The 26878-nt window shown below is 36.8% G+C and overlaps 1 protein-coding gene across 2 annotated transcripts in view; it reads left to right on the forward strand.

Annotated features, from left to right (window-relative positions):
• The window catches only part of pappaa (pregnancy-associated plasma protein A, pappalysin 1a), a 97409-nt gene that overhangs the window by 27210 nt on the left and 43321 nt on the right, over positions 1-26878 (forward strand). For both annotated transcript variants that reach the window (XM_032570014.1, XM_032570015.1), the window contains exons 7-13: positions 3581-4082; positions 12386-12514; positions 12622-12713; positions 15086-15282; positions 24367-24477; positions 25956-26091; positions 26335-26548. In XM_032570014.1, coding sequence (XP_032425905.1) covers positions 3581-4082; positions 12386-12514; positions 12622-12713; positions 15086-15282; positions 24367-24477; positions 25956-26091; positions 26335-26548 — 1381 coding nt within the window. The remainder of the gene's footprint in view (positions 1-3580; positions 4083-12385; positions 12515-12621; positions 12714-15085; positions 15283-24366; positions 24478-25955; positions 26092-26334; positions 26549-26878) is intronic.

Below are 26878 nucleotides of genomic sequence, written 5' to 3' on the forward strand. Positions count from 1 at the left end.
TCCTGAGTATTTTGTTATTGACTGACATCCTGTTTGATTTTGACATGGATGTTAAATTTCACCCCCCATCATAACAGAGGTCACTTCATGTCTACATACCTACATTTTAAAATGTATGTATACATGAAATCCTTGAACCAGATTCTCCAAAGCAAAACAAATAAACAGTAATTCTACACAAGAACCAGACTGCAGGAATATGACCACAAACCCCTTGCAGCCAAGTTATTTGCTGCCTGATGAAGCATATTCTTGTTCACAATAAGGCACGTATTCCAGAGGTATAAAATAGTAACATTTAAAGGTAGTCCAAACATGCCTAGCCTTTTTTTTTGCTTCATTAATGGTTCGTATTTGAACTTCAACTCTATATTTCTTCTTTGCTCTTAAGTCATAGTCGCCATATAAAAAAGAAGTTAATATTTTAAGTAATAGACACAGTGACAAAAGTCAGCCAATAAATCAATGTTTTTGGCATCTCATGTTTTAGATCTCAGTTTTGATGATGACACTTTCTCTACAAACAACCATATTCTTCAAATAAATTAAAACCGTTTTGATATTAATTCATATCCTGTGTGTGTGGACAGACTGGCTTGTCAATCATGGATACATACTTGCTTGGCTGTAAAACAGTTTGTTTAGGTTACACAATGGATGACACCCCTGCTCTGTCTCTTCCTAAATCTCCAACAACATTACCAACAGCGCCAGAGCAAAAGTTGGGCCCATCATAACAGCTGACATTACAAAATATTTTCAGTGGCAACAGCTCTTTTCCTTGCAAACTCTATGAAAATATACTCAGAAATCCAGGACTACATGAGCAGAGTGCAGCCAATCTCTTGGAGCACCTTAGTTCTTTCCCTTCCAGCCCCCTCTTTCTCCATCTTTTCTTTTTTCACTGACTTGCTTTTCTTTAATTCACCTTCACTCTGGCCACACACACACTTACAGTACGATAATAAATATGTTGAGATAATGTGGCTTGGAATACATTTTCAATCCTCACTTGATTAAACATTGGAATTTTGCATGGTGCCCAGAAATGAGGTTAGCAAATGGCTTCGATGGTTGCCAGCTTGGAATTGCTCAAAAGGAAAACGAGGGAGAACATAGTGTCTACCGCTTGCTGGCTCCTGAAAGTGCTTGATGAATGTTAGTGTACGTCACTTGGGATAATGCGAGTTAGCTGTGTGTGGACTCCAAATATGGCTGGAGTGTGACTGTTTGAGGTTGTAATGACTGCGCTGAAGTGAGAACCCTGCACAGGGCCCCTCTCAGAAGGTACACACCTCAGCTCTGCCTTTCCTCTGCAGATGGACTCACAATGAACTCTTAGTTTCACCTCAACCTTGATGTCGCAGGACCTTTAGAAACGCCAAAAACATGAGTACGTTTCTTAACTGTGCATAAAAGGTTTTTTTTAACAGTTTAAGGAATATTTGAGATTCCATAAATAAAGCAAAGTATTTACACTGCATTACCTTGCAAAGGTATTAATAACCCTTAAATTTGTTCAAATTCTTTCACAATACAGACACAAACAGTTTTAGGGGGATTTTTTTTGTTACAGACCAAAACAAAGTAATGCACAACTGATTAATTTAAATGTTAAAATGATACATTATTTATTTTTCAAATAAGAAAGGAATCTGACAGGTGTTTTGTGTATTTATTTTCAGATACCTTTACTAATTAAAGTTCAGTGCAACCAATTGCCATCAAAAGGTACCTAAAATGCAGATATAACTTACTTATGTGCAATTTAATGTTAGTATACAAATATGTGTTATGTGGAGACATAAGTGGTGTGTTACAGAACATTAGTAAGTAAACAGCATCTTGAGAACCAATGAATACAACAGACAAGGTAGGGATAAGATTGAGGGAATGTTTAAAGCATTGTTAATAATATAGCACAAGGATCCTCAAACTGAGGCCTCGAGGGCCAGTGTCCTGCAACCTTTCAGTGTATCCCTGTTTCAACACACCTCAATCACGTAGCTTAACTACCTTCTCAGTGCAATCAAGTTCTCCAGAGTGCTGCTAATGACCTGATTATTTGACTCAGGTGTGGTGAAGCAGAGTCAAACATAAAACCTGCAGGACACCAGCCCTTGAGGCCTGGATTTGAGGATCTCTTGTCTAGAATAGAATAGAATAGAATAGAATAGAATAGAATAGAATAGAAGCACTTTATTCATCCCAGCAGGGAAATTACTTCGCAGTTACAGCATAGAGACAAGACACAATAACAACTACCACTGAGTAGTAGTTGTAGATAAAATAAAAAATAAAACATAAAATGTTATAAATTGTAAAAATATGAAATGCTGTTAATATAAAAAGCAACTTAAGAGCAGTCCTTGCAAAGATTAAAAAAAAATGCAGATATGTACAGTACAGACCAAAAGTTTGGACACACCTTTTAATTCAATGAGTTTCCTTTATTTTCATGACTATTGACATTGTAGATTCACACTGAAGGCATCAAAACTATGAATAACACATGTGGAAATATGCACTAAACAAAAAAGTGTAAAACAACAGAAAATACCCCTTATATTCTAGTTTCTTCAAAGTAGCAACCTTTTGCTGTGATTACTGCTTTGCACACTCTGCATTTTCTTGATGAGCTTCAAGAGGTAGTCACCTGAAATGGTTTTCACTTCATAGGTGTGCCCTGTCAGGTTAATAAGTGGGATTTCTTGCCTTATAAATAGTCATGAAAATAAAGAAAACCCATTGAAATTAGAAGGTGTGTCCAAACTTTTGGTCTGTAATGTATATGTAAATATATGTACAGCAAGTGTGCCACAGTGCAGTTGTGCAAGTCGGACTGATTAGTGCAGACAATGATTTAGCTTTTATTGTACAGTGAGATGGCATGTGGCAGGAAGGATTTCCTGTATCTGTCCCTACGACAGCGGAGCTAGCACTTCACTTGTTGAATTGTTGAAAGGAAAGTACACGAAGTCTGTGTTGCAGTGTTTGTTTAATTAACAGTGTAGGGGACGACTAACATGTGGGAGAAGATGATCTGGTCAGGTGAGACCAAGATTTAAATTTTGAGCATATAAACAAAACGTGTCACCAAAAACCCACCCCCTAACTCATTATGAAACAGGGTTTTGTGCATCATCTTGCTATGGTTAGGATTTTTTTCAGGAGGAAAGATGCAAGATTTGATGTATAGAGCTAAAATAAATAGGGCAATCCTGACAAAAAAACACCAAAAAGCTGAAAAAGATTAAAGATGAAGGTGGTCGTTTTTCTTTGAGAAAGACATCGACTCTAAGCATACAGGACAGAAGCTCTTGAGGACTGGACTTGGTAATCTCTGTTTTAGATCAAACATTATTCTTGTGCTAGAATGACCAAGACCCAAACTGAGTTAAGAATGTGAGGCAATGCTTAAAAATCAATGTTAACAGGTGCTCTCTGTTCAGTCTGGCTCACTTTTCCTTCCACTTCACCATTAGTTACTGCTTTGTGTTGGTCTATCACCTGACATAGCAATAATAATAAAAAAAAAAACATTAAACACATGTTATCTGTTTTGCAACTTATCTTACAGGTCCTCCAGATGTGGAGCAAGCTTGTGAGCCAAGTGTACGCACATGGAGCCCAAATGCAGGAACTGACCAGGGTGTTGTTGGCCTATCAGAGTGTCCTCCACAGGGTTGTATGCTTCAGTTGGAGTTCCAACACCCAGTGGTTCCCAATTCGCTGACTGTATGGGTGACATTTTTCAGTCCTGAAGAGAGCGCTCTGCCTGCTATCCATGACATCTTGCTTTTGACTGTGAGTGGAAACAACATTTCGCTGGGGCCCAGTAATGTCTTCTGTGACACTCCATTGACTCTGAAACTGGACGTGGAAGAAGAGGTGTATGGTGTACAGTTTTACACAATGGAGCAACACCTAGAGATTGACGCAACTTTATTGACATCCAAGCCAGACTGCAAAGTTTGCAGGCATTGCAAACCACTTCATTACAATCTGTTGCGCCAACCACCCTTCACACATGCCCCGAAAGGCCTGCAACTGATTGAACCTATCCGCCGATATACAGACAGGTGAGTTTGAGTGGTGAATTACAGTGAGTGATGACAGACTGAATGTTGCCTGCATATTCTGTATTATTTTGTTTACCAGGGTTTACAAATAACTTAATATATTAAGCCATTTTTTTCTATAACAGCTGTTTTTCCTCATTGTTTTCTATTAAAAGCTTAGAATGGCTGAGTGTTTATGATTTCGCTCCTGGCTTTAGTGTAGGGTAATTTTAGACATGTCAGTAAAAGGCGTTTATTTATCTGTGGAAAATATCCACTAAAATTTGCTCATGTAATAGCAGACATCCTTTTCAATACCCTCTGGAACACATGTAAGCCACCACTGCTTCTGAGCTTTCAGATCTGTTTTCCCAACATTTGTTTCCTAAGTCACAGGTCAGTTGTCGCCCACATTTGTGTTTTTTCCTATGTTCCATGAAGCAAGGGCAAACAGATGACTTGTTGAAGGTATTATCTGCACACTGTGGTGAGAATTTAGTGCTTTTCTTTCATGGAATGTGCTGACTTGACAAAAATTGTGCTATACATGGCGCTGCTGCGAGTCATACCATCTTGCTGTCGTGCTATCAGTGAGATTCACATGAGAAGGAAAGTGCTAGATAAAACACAAAAGGGGTGGGTATGCACGTTATGCAAGATGAAGTGATGAAATCTAAGTTTCAAAAGTGCAGAACTTCCTGGTTGAATGGTAGTATCTGTGGAAGGTTGCCTCTAGTAAGGATGTATTTATTTGGAGGTTTTGGCACACTTTGCTGACTGTTGATGTACTGTAGGTAGTTTTACTACTGTGGTACATTTCACTAGCTGTGGTCGCATTCCAGTGGTAGTGGTCAGTGGAAATGGCTGTATATTTTTTTCTTATGAGACCATGTGGGATCTTGTCTGTTAAGCTCCAAGAGAAGCTCTGTAGTAAATAAGTATAGCTGTATTGGATATGAAGTTTCCTTTACACATTTCTTACAAAATAAAGAATGTAGTACAGCACTTTGCAGAAGTATTTATATCCCTTGAAGTACTACAAAGAACTCCAGTGTCCTATATTCTAACATTTTGTGATAGACCAACACAAACTAACACAGCCCTTTGAAGTATGAGGAAGAGGAATCATGCATTTAACAATGTTTTTTTCTTTTTTTTCTTTCAAATAAACATTAGAAAATATAGAGACATGCATTTCTGTTCAGCTTCTCTAAATCAATACATTGTACAATTGCCTTTTGGTGTGAGAACAGCTGCACATCTTCTGCCGTATGTTCTTGGGAGTCATCGTGAAGGAGCTCAGGGTTTGTCAGATAGGATAGATGGCATTGGTGAACAGTGATTCGTTAGGTCTTACCACAGATTCTCAGGTGGATTTATGCCTTTACTTAGAGTGGTCACTTCTAACACATAAATATGCTTTAATGTAAACATTTCCACTGTAGCTCTACATTATGTCCTACAGAAAGGCAAGTCTTGTCCCAAATTTTCTTCCAGCATTCAGTTTTGGTTTAGTTTGACCAGTGCATTTTCTGTAACTTTGTATGGTTTTTCTACTTGTCACTTCTTCGTAAACACCAGATTCTCAAAACTGAGATGTGACTCTTTTTGAGGTACTAGGGGGTTCTTAGCTGCTTCTTTTATCAATGCTTTCCTTACCCAGTCTGTCGGTTTAGGTGGAAAATCATGTCTTGGTAGGTGTGCTGTTGTGCCTCACTCACTGTTTCCCTTTTGGGGTGATGATAAATTATTTATTGATTGATCTGTTAGACGTTTAAAGCTTATAGCTTAACTCTACTTTAAATGTCTCCACATTTTAAATATCTTCCTAGCCTGTCTAGTGTATCCCTTGGTCTTTGTGATACTGTTCACTACCTTTACCAACAAGCCTCAGGAGTGCATATACAAAAATCGCACATACAAATATGCTTATGTAAGAATGAGTTGACTTCATCCAACAATAACATCCAAAAACATCCAACAATAACTGTGCAAGGTGTCTGGCTTAGTGATCGACTCGAGCACCCAGATAAAACCCAGGTCTTGGGATAGCATTTAAATTTACAAGCACATTCCCCATCTGAATTTTGACTTTTAAACCTCTTAGCTATGAAGCAATAGTGCCAACTTTGACTTCACAGTGCAACTCAACTCTTTTTTTTGAATAAAAGTGTTTTATTCAGATCACAGAGTAAAGGGAAATCAGACTTTAACCCACTGTATTTTACCTAACTCTTCTCAACCACATGTTTATTTTTAGCAAATGATGGGCGTAGCTGGTGAGAAATTTCTTAAAGACATATTTAGGACTTATCTATCATCTGGGTCCAGCTTCTGAACATTTTTTGGTTGACCACACAGAAAGTTAATTCTTCCTGCAAAATGTTTCCCTGGGATTCGAAACAGTGGATGAGGGGTGAGGGGAATTGACCTCTTGCTGTCAAGCCATCGGCCTTCATCTAAGCCGGAGCAAACAACAGGAGGAACGGCTAACATCTTGGCTCCTTTGGCCCCATCAAGGAGTGGTGGTTTGTTTGGAATGGCCAACGGCTGGGAGGTCAGGGTGACAGAGTAAATTATGGTGCAGAGTTTGAAGGGAGACGCTGAGTGGGTGGTTGTATCAGTTGGGGGTAAATTATTGCTTGGCTTGGGAAGGGGATAGGGGTGAATGGCAATGGGTGATGAAGGAGACATAAGGGGGTCAAGAAAGTATAAGGAGAGAGACCTCCCAGGCAAAAAAAAGGACACAGGACAGCTCCTACACCTTCACATCTACTGCACACTCTGTCTATATTAGGACTCCATCCTGGTTATGTTCAAATCTTTCACATAATGTGCCCCATCCATCAATTTTGAGACTGAATGTCTTTTCTTAAAACTAGATCTGGTGACTTTAGGGGAAAAGACTTTGAACAATTGATCAGTATGCCTTCCCCTTATTTTGTCCTAATGGTGGGATTGTGGCAGGAGCTATGTCTAAAAATTTGTTCTTGAAGTTTTTAAAACTCTGGTCACCCTTTTAATTTATTTTTCAAGCCTTCTAATTCTATTCATTAGATCGTAATTTCTGTCAACCTTTTTAGGGTAAAAATGTGAGGAAACATGTAGATAGCTTATGGGAAAGCAAAATTGGAGTCCCTTTATTGTTGGCTTTAAATTCCACCTGCCACCATGTAAATGTGAGTGATTTTTTTCATTTGTACTGGCTAAGCTGAGGTAAAACCCAGTCATTAGCAGGAACCTGAAAATTCTGCTGACTATTTAGAGAGAACCTTCACCTGTTGCTTCCGCTGCATCATCAATAGATTTTATTGTTTGACTTATTTTAAAAGTCCATACAATTTTCAAAATAGATCATGCATATCTCATTTGTATGCACTTATTGTAATTCAATCATATTGCTAAGAATTATGCCTTTCTTAATTGTAACTATGATAAATGGACAGCAAGCAGAGCCAGAACTTGCAGAATCTGATCATAATACCCCGTGAAATTAAAAGAAACCACTGGTGTCATTTTCCATCCTCCTTTATATAGAGATATTGATTTTGCTTAAATGGTATCTTTCTCATGTATCAGGCTTCTGTAGAATAAAGTAAACAGTATAACTATGTTTATTATAAATCATATCATGGGCTGCATAGATGATAATTAGAACATCTTTGGATTTCAAAGATATTATTATTAGCATCAGTAAGCAAACTTGTCAGAAGGACTTAGACATGAGGTTACTAATTATTCAGGGTTCAGGAAAGATTAATATTTTTCAGAAAGCAGTGTGTTTCTGTCACAAAAATTAGCGTTGTTTATTTCGACCCTACGCCATTTACTCTCTCTACTCTCACCAGTTTGCCTCTTGATAAATTATACTGATTATGCATGAATTTGTACCAGCCCTGGGGACATTTTGCACCCACAAGACAACTGATGATTTAAAGCAATGTTTTATTATGTACTCATAGTTTACAGTAATAAAATTGGGGTTGGTGACTCATAGGATTTTATGTATCAGCAAGTGCCTCTCCAAGTTTTCTTTTTTTGGTTTCATCATGAGTCCTAGCCTGTCATATTTCACAGGTACTGACCATCTCTAACGTGTTCAATCCAAATGAATGCTAAAAGTTAGGCAAAACAAATGACCTCCAGTTAAACATGAAATTGGAAAATTCTTCTGGGTTTTCCTACTTGTTAATCAAAATATTTAACTACCAGTGACAGTTACACTGATGCCCTGTGGTGTAATACATAGAAATAAAATGGTTCGTTTACAATCTAAAGTTATATAAAATACTATACACTCCTGTTATAATGCCAGATCTTTGTGATAAACCATATTATCAGCTATTGTTCAGAATTAACCAACATATTCAAACTCAGGTTGTGCAGGATTAAACTCATTACTTTTGATTAATCCCAGTCCAACAGCAAAATTTAAGAAGCTGCCAGATTCTGTGCAGTGCATGTGAAAACAATATTGTAGCTTCTTCACATATCTGGGCAATTGCACAGGGTGGAAGATGGAAGCTGGAAGCTTTTGCTAGTGAAGAAATATAGCCAAGTCCCAAAAAATTTTGCTACACTCCATTTGAAGTCTCTAAAATATGTTTTGGTCCTGTGAGTTAGTTCATTCTTTTTGCAAAAGGTATGCACATTATCAAAGAACTCTACACCTACAGGAAAACATGTTTGTAAAAGTATCATGCTTTGAAACTGGTTTTCTTGAACCTGAAGGGTGGGGCTTGTCAATTTGAAGAGAATTACGAACTGTTCTAAAAACTGTTGGGATAAAACCTTCAGACATCTGCTAAAAAAACTGAAGATGAAGAGAAATGTTATAACTCAGTATAGCACTGACACATTTATTAAAAATAACCAAAGAATGACTTAACAAGATTACAGTTTTGCAATGGCCCAGCCAGAGTTTGCAGTAGACTTTAGTTCAATTCACAATCTGTTTGATGATCTGAAGAGGCCTGTGCACAGGCAATCTTTGCAATCTGACAAATGCAGATTGTTTTTAAGCAAATACTGAATACATGGACCCACCACAGCAAACTCCCAATAGCTGAAAGCCATGAAAAATACCATATGTACAGTACCATATGATGATAGTATAATATGCACAGTGGAAACCATCTTAGCATTACCACAAAAATTAGTATCTAGAGTTTTCCGTATTTCCACTTTTGGGGGTACAGCCAATCAGTGCCGAAGAACATCCACGGTCCTCATGAATTGGCTGCCTTCCTAGAGCTTTTCTCCCTCCAACACACCTGATTTAATTTGAATGGTCATTAAGAAACATCTGGAGAACTTGGTGACAGACTGAGGGAACAAAGTTAATCAGTGGAATCAAGTGTGTTGAGGAAGCTCCCAAAGAACAAGGATTGAAAAAAAAACAACAAAACTAATCACCTGTGGGATTAAGAGGATTTTCAAAAAAAAAAAAAACTAGCGATGAAATTTGTTGTGATCATATGTAATATAAGTATTGTCCTTTTATAGCATATCAGATGTATACGTCACATTTAACTACATATATAAAGAGACACTTTATTCATGCTATGTTTAAAATAATGTGATCTTGATGCTATTCAAAAATTATATCAAATCATTATATTTAGCTGATGTTTATTAATACCTATGCATATATAACTGGTGTATGGACCTCTATGGAAAGATGAACTCATAGAGCTCTGTTACATCTGTTCCATTTCTGCTTTTTCATTCTTCTCTGCTGAAAGTACCAACACTTTACATCACCAGTTGCAGTTGGGTCAGAGGGAACCAAGCATGCACCTAATTGAAAACAGGTTGAATCACACATTGAGTAGTTGTCTCACTCTGAGGAACAGCACTTTGACCCTTCCCAAAACGGGGGCAGTATGACACACAGTCATGGGGTATATGATCAGTGCACTGCAAAACATGGAAATCCTGGAGATAAGGTTGAGTAGATGTTTTTGTGAACTATACTGGTTACTTTGTTATGGCATTCCATGTATTCCTTTCCTACCAGTTTCTAACACCCTGCTGTGGGATACGGAATTGCTTTTGGGGCCTCTTTGCACAGCCTGCATCTGGGATCTTGCCTAGTGTGGTATATTTGGGCCTCTATTGCTCTGGTCCTTAATATCTGCTTCTGCGCCGTCAGGATTTGTTCTTTTGCATTGTTCTTCAGACCTGTCGTATCTTGTGATTGGCCACTTCTGTTAGATTGAGCTGTGAGTGCTCTCACAGAGCCGAGTAGGGATCTCAAGTTTAACAGATGGTCCAGTATAGTATTGTTGTGAAAGAGTGCATGTCAGAATACTATTGAGCAAGTGTGTGTGAGATTTAAACACACATGCCTCGCATTATTGTTCATTCACATAGATATCTGCGCTCAGCTCATTCTCACTGTGTGCACACATTGGTTACTGCACGCTCAAGTTGGTAGCATTAACGATGGCAGAAAGAGAAAAAGAAACAGGTTGAAGCTTCAGCATTATTTTACACTTGTAGACCAAAAATGCAGTAAAGCAATCAACACTGAAGTGCTTTGAACAAATTAAAATCATTAAATGTAATAAATATGAAAGCAACATATACATAAGGAATGATCTCATGTTCAGCCACTTCCATATGTCCTGGTTAGAAAATGATTTACTTTTAACAGCTGTTAATCTAAAAATATGGAACGTGTGAAGAAGTTATGCAGACTTCGAGGACTGACTTTTGGTTTTCCAATTTTTCTCAGTTGCTTTGGTGGATTACTCACTTCACTATTAACATTTGCACAACTGTTCATGCATTTATTAAAACAGTTAGTGCAAACTCCAAAACCTAGTTAATCTGCAAAAGTGAGTCAGTTGTTCAGAATCGATAGCTCATTCCTCAAAAACAAGTGTTCATGTTAATGAAAGTGCTGAAATCATGTTTATGTAAAAAAAAAAAAAAAAAAAACGACAAAATTTTTTTTTATCTCCTATGTTTTGCTTTTTTATCTTCACACAAAGAAGATAAGATAGTCAGGGAATGTTTTACTGTCACCTGGAATTACATGAGCTGCAACTGCTGAACATGATAAAAGTTTTAAAAGAAACTTCAAAAGTAAAAAAAAAAACTTTTAAATGAAACTGAAAAAACTGATCCAGTAGCCAGAAACTATTGTCAATAACCTAAATACAACAATTTTAAATTTGTTCTCCAACAAAACAGAAGTAATTATGTGTTCTTGTACAAAAAACTGAGATGAGAAATTTTAGGTTTCACATATTGTTATGTACATGAGGTTTTGTAGGAAACCTTTTGTTCTGCCTGTGTTTGAGAGGGTTCTGCTTTTCTAAAAATCAAAAATGCTGAGGGCTCATCAAAGTTTATGACTTTCCTGTACACCACTCAAACACTTCCTTGGTTTAACTGCTGACTTTGGCCTAGAGTTTGATGAGTCAGAATGACTTGGCATCAGTATTTGCTCCTGGTGGTAAATTGCATTTACACTGAGGATTATATAGCTGTATTGGGAATAGTGGTTTAAACTTATGTTTATTTGTTAAGGTCTGGGGACAAGAGTTGGCTGACTTTCTTTTGTCTATATTATCCATTACCGCATTTGAGGGTGTGTGTTTGTGTTTTTCTACTAGGAACATACTACATATCCTAATGATACATGCAATGATATTCCTTTGAGGATTTTAGTATTTTTGGCTAATTGTCACTGCATCAATGACATTGATGATGGAATTGTAAAATTAAGTCAATGATACTTGATGGTCCACATGAAGTAATGTATGACAAGCCCAATGGACTCATTTACCTCATTTACTGATGTCTTCCCCACCCATTTACCAGTGTTTAAAACACACATAACAGATAATAGCTGTGATTATAACAGTTAATTATGACCCTTTCCTTCCATGCACTAAATAACATGAAATCACACTTTTTGACTCAATTTCTCCATAGTGCCAACTTAGTCTAACTAAAAAAGTGTTTTACAGGAACTACTTGTATTTTGTCCTTGTATTTTTATTTATATATATAAAAAAATGGATCAGTGCTCTGCTATTTGCCATTGCTCTTATAACCTAATACACTTTGATAAGTGAGCAAAAGAAAAATGGGTTGTATCTTGTGACGTGCAGTCTTTTCAGCATGTGACCAGTAGAGTCTAACATAGTTGATACACATTTCTCTTTGTTGGCTGAAGTTATAACATGAAGAAATCTCACTATCAGTTAGAGCATCTGTGCTAATATCTGATTTTTTCCCCCCACTAGATTTATTTTTGATTACTTGGAAATGTGAATTCTCTGTGATTTTAGTTTTTACTTTCTGTGTAGAGATGTGGTACTGCATGTCCCATACACCTACCAGATACAGACAGTCTCCCATGTGGGCATGAGTGAGCCCTCTCCGCCTCTGGTGCATGAACTTGGGGGTCCCTATTGTGGAGATGGACGAATCCAGAGGTAAGGACTTGTGTAAAAGATATAATATTTTAAAGGGATTGTTAATTGAAATGATACATAAAAATCTAATTAATAACATTTTAAGCACAGTTTCTATTTTATTTTAGTTTCAAGGGAGAAGAATGTGATGATATGAACTCTGTGAATTTGGACGGCTGTTCCAGTCAATGCAAGGAAGAGCCCTTTTTTAATTGTGTTGGTAAGTCTTATGAACTAAGTTGTTTTAAAATTTAACATTTGCAATGATGCTGTTGCAAAAAATAGCTATATTTCCACTCAAATGTCATTAAAATTTTGAGCAAACTTTTCAAATGTTGCAATGTTGTAAATTAGGCATGTGTCCATCTGCTGGTTTTGAAGCAAATCAACCTGGCAAGGCAAAGAGTGATTTTATCAGATATTTATGTTAGGCATTACTATAACCATCATTGGTCTAAAAATATCAAAAATTATTTACATCCCTGCTGGCATTTGCACAATCCTTTGCATTATTTTTTATTCATTTTAAAAGGCATTTCTGCTGTTGATACACATCTGCTTTTCTGTACTGCACTAATATACTTTGTTGTTAATAGTCTGTTTTCCTTTTATTGTTCAGCTCACAGTCACATTACATATATTTAAAAAAAAACATCACCCTACTCAGTTGCACATCCCTTGCTCAGTATTTGTATGGTATACTATAGTATTATTATTGTTGTTAATTGTGGGTTTTTAAAAAAAATATTTTTAACACTTTGATATTTTCTGTGAAGTTATCTTGATGCTGCTGGTAAACCTGAATTTCCCCACATTTTGACAATAAAGGCTATTTTTGATTTTACTGCTAACGCCACTGTTTTTTCAAAGTTTACATTTAGTCAAATCTGGCTTAGCTTAAATACTTAACAAAACTAACAGCCAATCATGTTTAATGCAATATTGTGTCTATAGTTTGATTTTCAGCTTGTAACCGCCCTACTCCCTCCTACTGGAGGTCTTTCCTTCTTGTTGATGCACTCAGTCACCTTCCTACTCTATTATCTGTTTATTGTATCCCTCTTCAAATCCAAATACAATATCAATGCATCTTTCCTTTTGTGAACTTGTTACTCCTCTTTCTTCAGCTCACACATTGCCCTTTGTTCCTGCACTTTTCATCAGACACTATTTGAACTTCCTCTTGTCTCGCTCTCTCTTCTTGCCTACTTATTTGCCTGTTTCTGCTTAGTGAGTGGCAGAAAGCTCTTCTATATGCCCCCTCAGTAGCCCCTCGTTTCACCGTTGCCAGAGCACAAAACTGACTTGAGCTTTTGGCCGTGCTGGAGATGGCTGGAATTTCAAGGAGGAGGACCCGGCCAACTTGGCACAGAATACCGCCTTTCCCCCTAACTGGAACCCCACCGGCTGACGCTGCTTTAGCTTAGACCACTGGGGCCCAGGCAACCTTCCTGTTTCACTCCCCTTTCCTCCAATACACAGGCTTTCAGTTCCAGACCCTAACTCCGGGTGGGATGTCTGGAAAAAATACTGCTGTATCTTTCTTTTGCTTCTTGACTTTGTCTGCACTGCTTCTTCCCTCCTCCTCTTGTGTTGGTCTTTCATGATTTCATTTACGTATGCTCTCCCTTACATTCTTCTTTGCTCCCTTTTCAAGACCCTAACATACACTTGGATTCCCTAGTACATCCAAATTCACGTTCCCATCCTCTTCTCTTCATCTTCCTTTTTGATAAAGCAATGCGACAGGTGATGCTTTTTTAGGTTTTTGTGTTACTGCTCTGTGTGGTCACACATAAGACTTGAAAAGGATGGAAGATGTCCAGTAAACTTACCTTAGAATGTCAAAGTTCTAAGGTAATCCAATATAATTCTGGAAATATTGAAGTTGCAAACTTTTGTTGAAAATCATGGAAATTGATTTGAATGTTGAGGAATTACAGAAATGTATTTATTTTTTAATTGTCATATCCATGCACAAATATAAACCTTTGTTTTTTTCATATGCAGACATCAAATAATAGCATATATGAAATGTATCTACCTAATAATGTAATTCAGTTTCCTTTATGTAGCCCCAAAATTCAAATATGCGCCTTTAATGTGGTCTTACTTGTAAAGGGTTCTAGAAGTATCTGCATGTGACTAAAAACCAAAAGTGTAACATAAAGTGACCTATAGTGTGGCCATACACAAAAGTATGCTATAAATTTTACTATATTCATGCACTATATAAAACAGGACCACACCACAGGTAAAATCCATACTTTATTCATGTGGTGGTACATAATGTTCCACAAAATGTTCTTCATTTCTTCATATTTAGACAAATAAAAATATTTGTTTTTAAATACAGACATACTGTACATGGTAAGATACGTAGCAGTGCAATAGTGTTAACATAAATGCTAAAAACACTTGAAAATAGGTTAAAAAAAAGAAGGCAGGAAATGGTAAGGTCTGGGGTTGTTTTTTGCAGGTTTGTTTTGACAAAGAAAGTGGCTGACAAAAAAATTCCTTATTGGTACTTTAAAAAATGGTATTTACAATTAAAAACATGTTTTAAATGTACATTTCCTGTATCCTTCTCAGAGGAGCCAAGCATGTGCTACTACTATGATGGCGATGGGGTGTGCGAGGACTTCGAGCGAGAAACGGGTGTGAGAGACTGTGGCCTCTATACACCCAGTGGTTTCTTAGACCAGTGGGCTTCCCATGTTGATGTCTCCCATGAAGAAAAGCCTTATTGCTCTGGGGATGTGGCTGCTGGGTATCCTGCTGTTACTAAGGTCAGTTCATACAGAAAAATGTGCAAGATTAAATTCTTTATCAATGTCACATTACCTCAGTGTAATGAACATTCTCAACAACATACAATTTGTCAAGGTAATGCATCATAAAATAAGCTACAATCAATTAAAAACTGTTCTAGGACAAAGTAAAATAATTGTTAAAATCCAGAACATTTTTTTTCATCTAACAAAAAGACAGCAACTCCTATAATGGCTGCAGCCTCAAGCATCTATCTACCTTTGTCTGTGGATGGGCTGTACAGAAACATTTTTTTTTTTCGCTACTGTACAATGACAGTAAAGACTGATTATGATTCTGAGGTCATCTGGCCTTACAATGTTCAAGCATTTTTTCTATGTCACACAATAACACACATAACACAAAGGGAAGTGACATCTTAAAATTGAGTAAATTGATTTCATGAACAATGTAGAAAAAAAAACTTTTTTCTTTCCTAGATTCCTTTCTTGATATCTATTGTGGTGTGTGGTTGATCACTTCTTTTCTTTTTAATTTAATATCCACATTCCCATCTCCATTGATCTTATACAATATTTTCATTTGGAGAGAAAAAGTACCCCTTTCTTTCTATCTGACATCTACCTGCTACATTCTTCCCAGGATCTGTGGGAATAGTTTTGCTCTAGCGGGTGGTAATTTCTCATAACTAAACTAACCTGAAAATCGACTATGCTTCAAAAAATGAATCTATTCCATTAGAAAACGTGAATCAACAGAACAACTATTTGATAGTTACATGCAGTTTACAACGCATTGATTTATTTTTACAACTTGTCAAATGCAGCTGTGGAGCTACATGTCATTTAATGCAAAATTTCAAGCAACTTTAAATTTCTCTTGTTTGATGCACTTCCTTTTTCAAGTCTAAAGTTGCATCTGTCCCAGATTATTTAGTTGATCTAATTCTTAGTTAAAATAGATACAAATAATGGAAATATATGTGATTAAATCCAAGTAATCTAGAGGAGAATAAGCAAAATAAATGTGATCTACAGTTTTATTGAGAATATGAAGTGCTATGCCAGAGTTGTGCCTGCCAAAACAGTTTTGCTGTGCTGATGTAAACAGTTTATTTTAATTAGTTTGAAAGCAGTTAGCATGGTGGGACCAAATGACTGGCTGCATTCAGTTGGGGTCATCAAAATAAAATGGTAAGAAGTGAGATTTAATGGCCATGGCTGAGGTTATTTTCTAAATTGTATTTCTTTTATGCAATATATTAATCTAAATAGACTTTTTTACATATGTGATGTTTTTACTCAGACATAAGTCTTCAGATAACTTTATTGGTCATCCAGCTCCACCTGGTAAACATGTGACCAAGATATTGGTGCCCTTCTACCAAAAGTTAGTAAAACTGTTCTCTCAGCTTAGACAAAACATACGTTGTTGCCAAACATATCTATCTCTTTTCTATTTGATAAGTGCCTTTTTTCAAATGGGTTTCTTTTGTGAGTGCAGTCATCTGAACTGCTTTGCACTGTATTGCAGATTAGATCAGCCTTTCTCATGACATAAAGATGTCTGGGTTAAACTCTGCACCGTGGTCAATAGAGAATAACATTCCAACTGTTTTTTTGTGGTGTTGCTATGAGTAAAAATAACTTTATCATAACAACAGCACATTTTCTACACACACGAGGTAAATCCCTAATAAGCATTGTAAGGAAAGTTGGACCTAGTATTAAACCCCAAGGTACACAACTTTGTGAACTAGATTAACAGTTTGGTGATGCAGCAGACATCACCATATGCATAAGCAGTTCAATGCTAGTGGACTTTGCCAAATTTTATCTCTCTAAGGGAATGAGTACCTACACCCAAAATATAAAATTTTGTGGCCAAGTACCTTAGATAAAATTAAAATATGAAGCTACAGATGCTAATAAATTAAAAGCCGTGTGGGAGCCGAAAAAGTTGGCTATCTGAAAAAAGCTGACATCTTCCTAAGAATTGAGCAAGGACTGCAGGAGTGTTAAAAAAAGAGAAAGCCCTTACAAATAACGTTTTTGATCCTTTTTATAGAGTCATGAAAATATCTGTACGTGAGTCAAAGTCGAATTAAGACAAATTAATCATCAGAAAACCTGGACAAGTAATATTAAAGCCTGCTTTATAGGCTTCATTCTTTGGTAATCAACCTTGTACAATTACATAGTCATACAAAAACATGTGTGCAAGCATACATACAGTCCCTGTGCTGCCTCCATACAGGTTTATAAGGTAAATCCATATGGGACTGAAATGTACTATCTTTGTTGCTCTAAAACAGTACATAATGTTTCTCCACTACTTTTCTGCAGCATGCTTTAGGGGAATTACAGTTGAGATCTGGCCCTCACAATTTACTTTGGTGTTTTTATAATTATTTGCATGTGTGTGGGCACGTTTTCTCATATTCTTGGGTTCATCAGTCAATAGTCCCCTATGCTTGTGGGGTACAACAGTTTATTAGGACTAAAATGTCCCCTAAATGTTAAAAGGTTGTTTATGGGTTATTAGGATTTAGGTTTTAGGGTTGCTCTTGTTAAATGGTTGGTAAAGAGCTTGATCATGCATAACAAGAGTGGACAAAAGTAAAAGAATGAATAGTGCAAAAACCTTACTTTTACATATGTGTGTTGAGGAGCTTGTGAAAGTGGGGAGTCTGCATTTGCATTCAAACACCAAGATTAAACATCAAACCGAGTGATTTCTCCAGAGAATGCTACTGCCCTCACAGTCTCTCAATGGAGCTTTAATTATACATTAGCAACAGAAGGGATAAGCCTTAAGTGCTGTCACACAAAAGGCAAGTCAAATGTAAAATTAAACTACCTTGGAATTTCAAATAAACATATGAGAGGCACAATAGGGAGTGGGATAGCTAGACATTATCATTAACTGGCCTAGTTATGTTTCATATTGCAAAAACATTAATGGTTTGTATTCGAGACAGAATAAATAACAAGCTTCTTAGGAGCTGCTGCAGGGAAATATTTTTCTATACTATTTCTCCTCCAGCTAGATATTCAGGTACATGAATGAGCTACTTGCACACAACTTGAATCACACACTAAAATGAGAAGGAGAGAGAGAAATACTAACAAACCCAGAAGCTTAAACAGTAACTGAAATTATGCTTCAAGAGGGCAGCGAGGTCAGCTTTTCTGGCACTTGCTCTCCTTCCTAACATTCCCTACAAAACACAAAATCCTTATCAACCATTTAGCACTGACATAAGCATGTGGTTAGATTAAAAAGAGACCTCTGACATTGTGTCTTTTTGTCTTTTTCACTATAGAATATTGTAAAAATACAATAATAAAATAAACACATCCTCTGCTTATAGTGAGACATTATTGATTAATATACAAAGTTTTTACAATGTTTTGTTGAACACAAATGTCATTAAGGACCCATTTTGTTGACATTGCACACACTTCAGTCCTTATGTGAAAGCTACTTATGTTTTTCCTGATGAGGCTGACAGACAAACTGCACCTACTCATCAACTTGAAAAGATAAGTTTCCACAGTTTGCCACTGAGGTTGTCTATCATCCTCTTTAGCACAATGAGACGGTGAGCTTTGATAAGTAAGGGTGGCTGTGGGTGCAAGGACATTACCTCACACACCGGGAGCTTACCAGCGTTCCAGTAAACCATGGGATGGTGCTTGGAAACTCATACTTTCTTCTCTCTGTTTCTCTTTTCTTCTTGCCACAAATGTCTCACAGATGCTCACAACTGTTTACCGAGTGCAGGCTCTAAATGTGTATGTACGCTTTCATCAGACAAAGAATGAGAACTAGAAAAAAGGAAAAGAAAAAATATATATTTGAAAGTAATACGGTGTACTTTCAATTACTAAATAATCATTCTAATTTGGCTTTTCACCAACGTAAGAAAAACAATTTGAAGTTAATGCTAAATTATGAAAAGCTAGGTGTTTTCTTCAGTTTCCTTACTTTGAAACTAGACGTACATCAGTCAAGGTTTTGTGACCACTATTCAATATCAAATTTTTGTAAAGCTGAATTCTCTTTAAGAAATGTTATTGACACTCTGTCGATACTGGGAGTGCTAATTCTGGCTTTTACTATTATTGTAAAATAAATTATTGATTAGCATTGCTAATTCTTAAATTTAGTCAGTTTGTGTATTCCCTAGGTAATATAGTCCCAAATCTCAAATTTCAAAAAGACTGGTAATGTTCCCAAATCAAACACGTGTCATGGCACACAGAGCTAAAAGCTCCAGTGGAAAATAAAACAACAAATAAACAGAACAACAATGAGCAACTTCCTGGCATTTATTGAAGTCAGCTCTGGATCAATAAGCTTGTCAGTTAGGCGAATCATTCCCAAGATCATTTAGTGGCTGCTGTGTTCCAGAAACTAGCATAGTACTTCAACTTAATAGTTGTGACATAACCAAATCAGAAATTAGGCAATAAATAAACAATGAAAGATTACTTTATCTATGCTTCAGATTGAATAGCTATGGAAAATCAATACCAGGTAATATTTTAGGTGAGCTAATCTTTGTCTCTAATTTCTGGACCAATATCTCATTTTTGGAGTTAGACAATTCTTGTATAGAAAATTTTCTTATAATTTTCTGCTTTAAAAGACTTTCAATACATTTGGACCGTCTCTGAAGAAGTATCTGTGAGATTATTGACTTGCATCCTAAAAAGGTGCTTTCCAAAGTCTGAAGATGTTTGAGTAAAAATTTAAACCAAAAAAGGTGCTTCATGCTTGCAAAATATTCATGTTTAAATTCTGACTTTTACTTGGTTGCATACGTGGAAACTGTAGACACCCAATAGAGAGAGTCTGCTGGTGAGGTGCATTACACAGTAGAAGGGTTATTGACATAATTTCTCTGCCTTTGCTAACAGCTCCCTTCTGTGTTTCCTGCTTTTTAAGTTTATTGTTTCACTTTATGTTGTTAGGGAGTCTTTTTACAGTACAGACATAACTTTAGGGCAGTGAATCTGACAGTTGCACTCTCGCTTTCTCTTTATCCCATTCGGTTTCCCCTTGGCTTAAGACGCTTTAGTCTCCTTTTATCTGAAGTGGTGATTTACAAACACCAGTTTGTGTCTGCCGAACTCCAGTTGACAACCCAGCTGGTAAATATTAAGACCATGTGTGTAACTATGTGCAAGGGAGTGTGTTTGTGTGTGTTTTGAAGCTTAGTTGCTCACCTTCTGTCTAATGTAATTGTGAATGTTTGTTGGGTTTTTTTTAAAAAGAAAAGTGAGAACTTGTCTATTCAAAGCAGATTTAAACTTTAACTTCTTAGGTCAAATTGTAACCTCAGAGCTTCCATAGTAAATAAACAGTTATGTTTTTCAGTAATGCTTGTCCAACAAATTAATAAATCTTTGGGTACCTCATGGGTTTTACACATTTTTTTATTTTCACCATTTAACCAAAGCCAGCCATGTTCTGAGGATCTTAAATCCTTGTGTGAATGGATTCAAGATGTATCAGGAATGGTCTTCTTCAGACCATCTTCAGTGGCGGTCTCGGACACACTTGTAAAAATACAAGAAACACTGAGAAAAAGCTGATTTAAAATGTATATTTTTGATTGTTTTCTATTGAAGTGCCACCTGCTGATATGAGGTGACTCTCCCTAAGCATCTCGCTCACCTGAACAGCATTGTCAAAATCAAATATCCGTCTTTTTGGTACATTGAATCAAAAATAAGTTTGTCATTTCCCAAGGTGCTCACTTGCAATTTTAACAATTATTTGTGGTTCCACTGTTTTACGGAGCAATTAGTCATTCTTTCTTGGTCAAATTTTACTTGGAATCAAAAAGACCAGGCCAGGTGGCTTCGTTGCCCTTCCCAATAACAGTACTATTCTTTATAGTAATGAACTGTGATGTTTTGACTAAATGTAGCTGAAACAGTACTCATATTTTTGCCACTTTTGTTAAGTTAAAGTATCCTTTCTGTATTGATAATGGAAGTCATATGTTGTACATTTTCAAAATCTGTGTAAAATGACCCCATTTTGCTACATACACTATGCCAAACAGAATGCTGTAAATGAACTGAGACTCATACTCCACTCTTCTCGGCAAGAATCAATGAATCTTTTTACTGTCCATTGGGACTTAGTATTGAGCATGCACTCTACTCCTTGGAAAACACCTGATCATAGTGCACCCTTAATTGTGTTTTATTATTTACTCTTCCCATCGTCAATAAATTTATACTTAAAAATGTATAAGCTAATGAATGGTAAATGGACTGTTCTTGAATAGAGCTTCATCTAGTACAGAAGACTCAAAGGCCGCTTACACTATATTCAGTCATTCACACATTCACACGATCATGGTGGTGAGCTACATTGTAGCCAGAGCTGCCCTGAGGCAGAATGACAGCTGCCATACATTTGCATGAACCTAAATAAACTTAAATAATGAACCTAAATTGTGGTCAAAATTTCATACTATCTTTTCCCTTTTTCATTGTCCTTTTCTCTTTTTCATTTTAGGTTCAATTAAATATTGCTCCTTTGATGCCAGCATTGCTTTGAAGGACATAATTTTAAACAATTTGAAACTGATCTTTAAATTCAAACCACACATTAGTCATTTATAAATGTTCACAGACAAAATATCACAAACGGTTTCTCAAAAAAATAACTGATGGCCAATTCTCAATCAATAGGGGTGATTGCCCCCCCCAACAAGATATTGGAATTCCAAATCCGGCTGGTTCTGGTTTGAATTTTCCAGTTTTGTTGATGCTGTTTTTTCTTATACTTCTTATTTATCCCGAAGTGAAAAAGTAAGTGTACTAGCTATTTCCAAAAAATAAGGCCTATAAGAGAAATTCCATAATTTCCTAAACAATGTCTCCTACAGTGAGCTTTCACATGGCCTTTTTTGACCCCACTCTTTGTAAAAGTTTATTGATGAACAAATAAAACTTCAATAAAAGGAAGTACCTAAGTGCTTGACGGATGGAAAGTTGTCTTGCCATCAACACCCTTCCTCCCACTTTTAACACTGGCACCCAATCAATGACAAATTTATTCAGATTACTGTGATTCTGCACTCACATGGGGGATGGTGGAGTGGTGGGATGAAAGGAAGCGTAATGAGCCACGGGTCACACGCGAATTGCCTCCCATTGGTGTGATGCTTTGTAAAGAGGGGGATGTTTGCCTGTGGGCAGGAAATTATGTGAGGAGGAGGGGTGCTGAGAAAGGTCTAGCTGGTTCCACCTGTGTTTATATGTACAAATCGTCCCCTTGTCCCAGAGTGCTTTTCTCCATCTGCCCTGCTAGTGAAGATTTATCATTGGAAAAAGGTCATCCACAAGCAAAAAAAAGTTTTAAGAAAATTTAATGTATCCAACTGGAGTGACAGAGTTGAAGTGTCAAAACTCTCCCCAAATGGGGCAATAAAAGCCATTCCTGGCAACTAATCTAGTGGGGTGGGCTGTTGATGTTTTTTGTTTTCAACCGCATTTCTGATTTTTGCCACTTCAGCTCTGAGCGGAAAGGTCATGTCAACAGATTCAAAGGACAGATATACTGACGTATAGCTGGTCTGGCCAGTTTTCTACGGTGGCAGGATCTTGCAGAAGCCTCTCTAGCAAAACTCTCGTGTTACTGGTGTCTCATTTCACCAGCTCAGGGCAGCAGCCGAAACTCATTGTCCTTGGTGTGTGTCCTTTCTTCTCTTTATCTTTGTTTATCCATTGCTCAATAATCTTTTACAATCTGTATATATGTTTTTTGTCCCTCTGCTACCTAATTCTGACCTTCCCACATTTCATGTACTTCACACTTTTCTATATTTAAGCATTTTGCATTGGTAATGGTAATGAGTTACCACAAATCCAAAGTAAGGATACCAGGATTTTTCTCTTGCCTTTGTTATCTACCCAAATAATGTGATGCCTTCAAAACTGTTGTGAAATAATCAAATTTTTCTCTTTCTTAAATGCAACTCACCAGTTCAGCCAAAACATTTTACTTTGACTTTGGACCTTTCAACATGGAGGGCCTTACAAAAGTATTCACACCCTGTATTTTTTTTCATATTAACCAATTAGCACACCAGAAAATGGAGGGATAGGGATAGTCGTTCAAAGGTTTAAAGACCCCAAAGTTTAAAAACCTTACAAGGAACCATTCATTACATGATCCAAAATGCAAAATTCAAAGAGTACAACACAACTGAAAAGCTATTAAAAAATGGCTCTTAATGTAAACCAACATGTGGGGGAAGGGGCCCATGTCATTAATTTTCAAGGTTTACATATGATGATGTAATGTCATGCAGAAATATCATGGTCCTCTTTAAATATGCAGACTTTTTTCTGTTTTACTAGTTAAACAAAGGGTCTTCCAAAAACTGGCAGTAGGTTCAGGAATTTATTTTCAGTCCGTCTATAAACTAAATTCTCAATCTGCATAATGTATAATAGCCCCTACTAGCAACCCAGCTTCACCTTGCTAGAGTCTGAGTCAAAGTGGACCAATGAGCCCATGCACCCGGTCCAGAGTCACTCTAATCGCTTCAGGTTTAATTCCTCTTAGATTTTGGGCAGTTAGTTTATGTCTTTCAAGAGTATTTCATACATCTTAAAGACATTATAGTTTTTGATTTATTAAAAACTAAAATGATTTATTAAAAGTAAATTATTTTTGATATCCTTTTTCAGATGTTTATATCTCTCCCTCACCCATATACCCGTAACCTGACTTTCTGCATTCAATAAAAATTTAAGTAGATACTGCTCTGATTAGGAAAATATGACATAAAAAAGGTTGCTATGGGTAAAGTTTGTTATTTAATGGTTAAGATGAAAGCCAAATGCGGAGAGCAGAGGTAGGCAGGTGAAAATAGACAGCAATTACTAAACAAATTAGGAAAATCAAAAACAAGAAATCCTAAGTGGAACACAAGTAAACAAGATACATGGAACTTGGTTGAGCTAGACTGATGTGCATTAAAGATCTGACTGGGGGGAGGTTGATAACATAACAATTTTAAGAGCATGATGACATGAATCTAATGAAATAATCTTTATTTCATGCAGACATGTTTGTCCAAAGTCTTTGATTTATCTGATGGAGTCTCCCAGTATGCATGGTTCCCTTGTCAAGAGGCTTACAGACAAAGATCGGAATATTCTACATACTGGCTGAAGGTAAGACAAATACTAAATATATTCTCAAGTGAGGAAGGGAAACTTCTTGTGCGATACTTGATATGGATTGAGTTTTATTTCTTAGTATAATTAGTGTTATTCTACCTTGAAATAAAAAAAAATAGCATGTCCCAAAACTCCAGAGACAATCAAGTTTTAGATTCTGTTAAAATTGCCAGGTTTCAAATGAAAAATGATCCCACTGACATTGTCAAACATTCAATTTTTGGAGTTACTTTGTTTCAGTGTATGGATTTGGGAAGCTAGAGTTTCATATGTAGCAATTCTTCTGAAACTGCAATCTTCAGTTTATACAAAGCCCATTTCAAAAGCCCTTACAATTCATTTTGTTTGTAAGAGATATGGAAAAGGAATGAGAAGCATTTTATAGCGTCCATAAACCAAACTGACATTTTTGTGGAATTTGGGGCTGGCATTTTTTGGCACACCACATGAGATGTAGACAGTACTGTGGGTCACATTGTTCTTTGATTTTGAAATGCCAGTAACCGAATACAAGCCAATGTTACGTCATACCATTTGTGTTTGTATTAGTTAAGGCTAGCAAAAGTGACTTGATGAGGGACTCTTCCCACATGACAAATTCCAATACCTGATTTTGAGGAAGGACCAAGGGCTAAAATGTTGATTCAATAAAGTTAAGACATACATATGGAGAAGGAGCACAATATTTTGTTGACAGTCGTTTCATACCAGTGTCAGTAATGTCAGTTAACAGACTGCAGCAATGTATTTTTTCATAGCAAACCTGGGTGCTAGTAGCCTGGCCATTGCCTTCATACACAAGTCTGTTTGGTTCTCATTTTCTTTCAGTGGTGCATCTGGGATTTGTTCCATTATAGTTGATTTCTCAGGATGCATTTCATATGTCATAGCCCTACTCCCCATCTAGTTGCTTATGCAATTTCCAACGAGTTTCATATCATAGGTCCCTTCACGATCAACATAGGAACCATGTTGATCGTGGTTACCCATTGCTTACCCATGCCCAAGCAACTGGGTAAAATTAGATCCAATTGTTTAAAACGTCAACAGAGTCCACACCATCAGAGCAAGCAATCGTTTCTCAATAGCAGTACAAGGCAAACCGTAGATCAAGGGGCTTGTTATTAACAAACTTTATTTCATGGTTTATTGTTATGTGGTTGGAAAAGCAGCACTGAAAAAAAAAAAAAAACTACTTGGTGAGTACCAAAAATATGTCCCAGCGTCAATTTGGCCTTCATTTTGGAATTAGATTTTCCAAATTGGGGCAATGTTTCACATTTCAGTGATTATATTGGCTGTGAAAATCATAGACAGCGACTACCCACATTTGGTGTAAAGGGGCCTAAGAAAACAAAACCATTTAAAGGGATTTGTTACTAACATTGTTCAAAAAAGGGAATAAAGTGAAAAAATCAAAAAAATCTAGACAAACTACTATGTGAAAATGCATTTTATTTTCTTTCATTTAGGCAAACTTTTCTCATCCCATGGTGGCTGCAGCAGTAATTGTACATCTGGCTGCCGATGGGACAAAGTTCATTGACCAGACACAGTGCAACATTACTGTTCAACTGGTGGACACCAAGGATGGTTTCCATAGTCTAGGTGAGAACTCTTATAGTATTTTTAAGCTCCATCCCACTTCATGTACTTCTGATACCACACTTTCATATTGAAAAGAACAACTTAGATCTCTAAAACAACAAGGCAACTTAAACTGTAACTCCCTTTTTATCGTTTTGCTTGTGTTGCTTTTTTAACATTGAATTCATTCCCACCGCCCTTATCATTTACTCTGTTGACTCTGTTTTGTCTTCGGCTCTGTGGCTTCTAATAACATCTCCACAGGTGAGTGGCGTCTGAGCTGCCGCACTAACCCTTTGGTGATCCCCGTGAGCCATGACCTGTCAGTGGCCTTTTACCACACCAAGGCTATCCTGGTCATGTTTTCCTGTCAACTGGTGGCCATCTCTGGCATTGGCCTGCGATCCTTCCAGTCGTTTGACCCCATCACAATCAGTGGTTGTCAAAGTAATGAGATCTACAACCCCACAGGACAGAGGTGAGAGATCTGCCAGCTAAAAATGAATGTGTGGAGTGGTAAAGACATGTGCCAGAGAAAATAAATAGTTGATGCATTTTTCAGTAATGCTGTCATGGTGTTTGGTGATAATCCATTGCAATAGGTCATGTTTTGCATACATTCAAAACATGTGACAAAATCCAAAAGATTACCAAATTTGAGATTACATGAATCAACAGAACTGAATGGGGAAACAACAGATTTCCAGCCTTACTTTTAATAAACCTGACAGAAAATGGATTGTATCAATGATTACACAGTCAAACCAGTGCTAAAATCATAACTGTAGGAAATTGAGCAATCAATGTA

Source organism: Xiphophorus hellerii, chromosome 8 (assembly GCF_003331165.1).
Source record: "Xiphophorus hellerii strain 12219 chromosome 8, Xiphophorus_hellerii-4.1, whole genome shotgun sequence".
NCBI classification, from domain to species: Eukaryota; Metazoa; Chordata; class Actinopteri; order Cyprinodontiformes; family Poeciliidae; genus Xiphophorus; species Xiphophorus hellerii.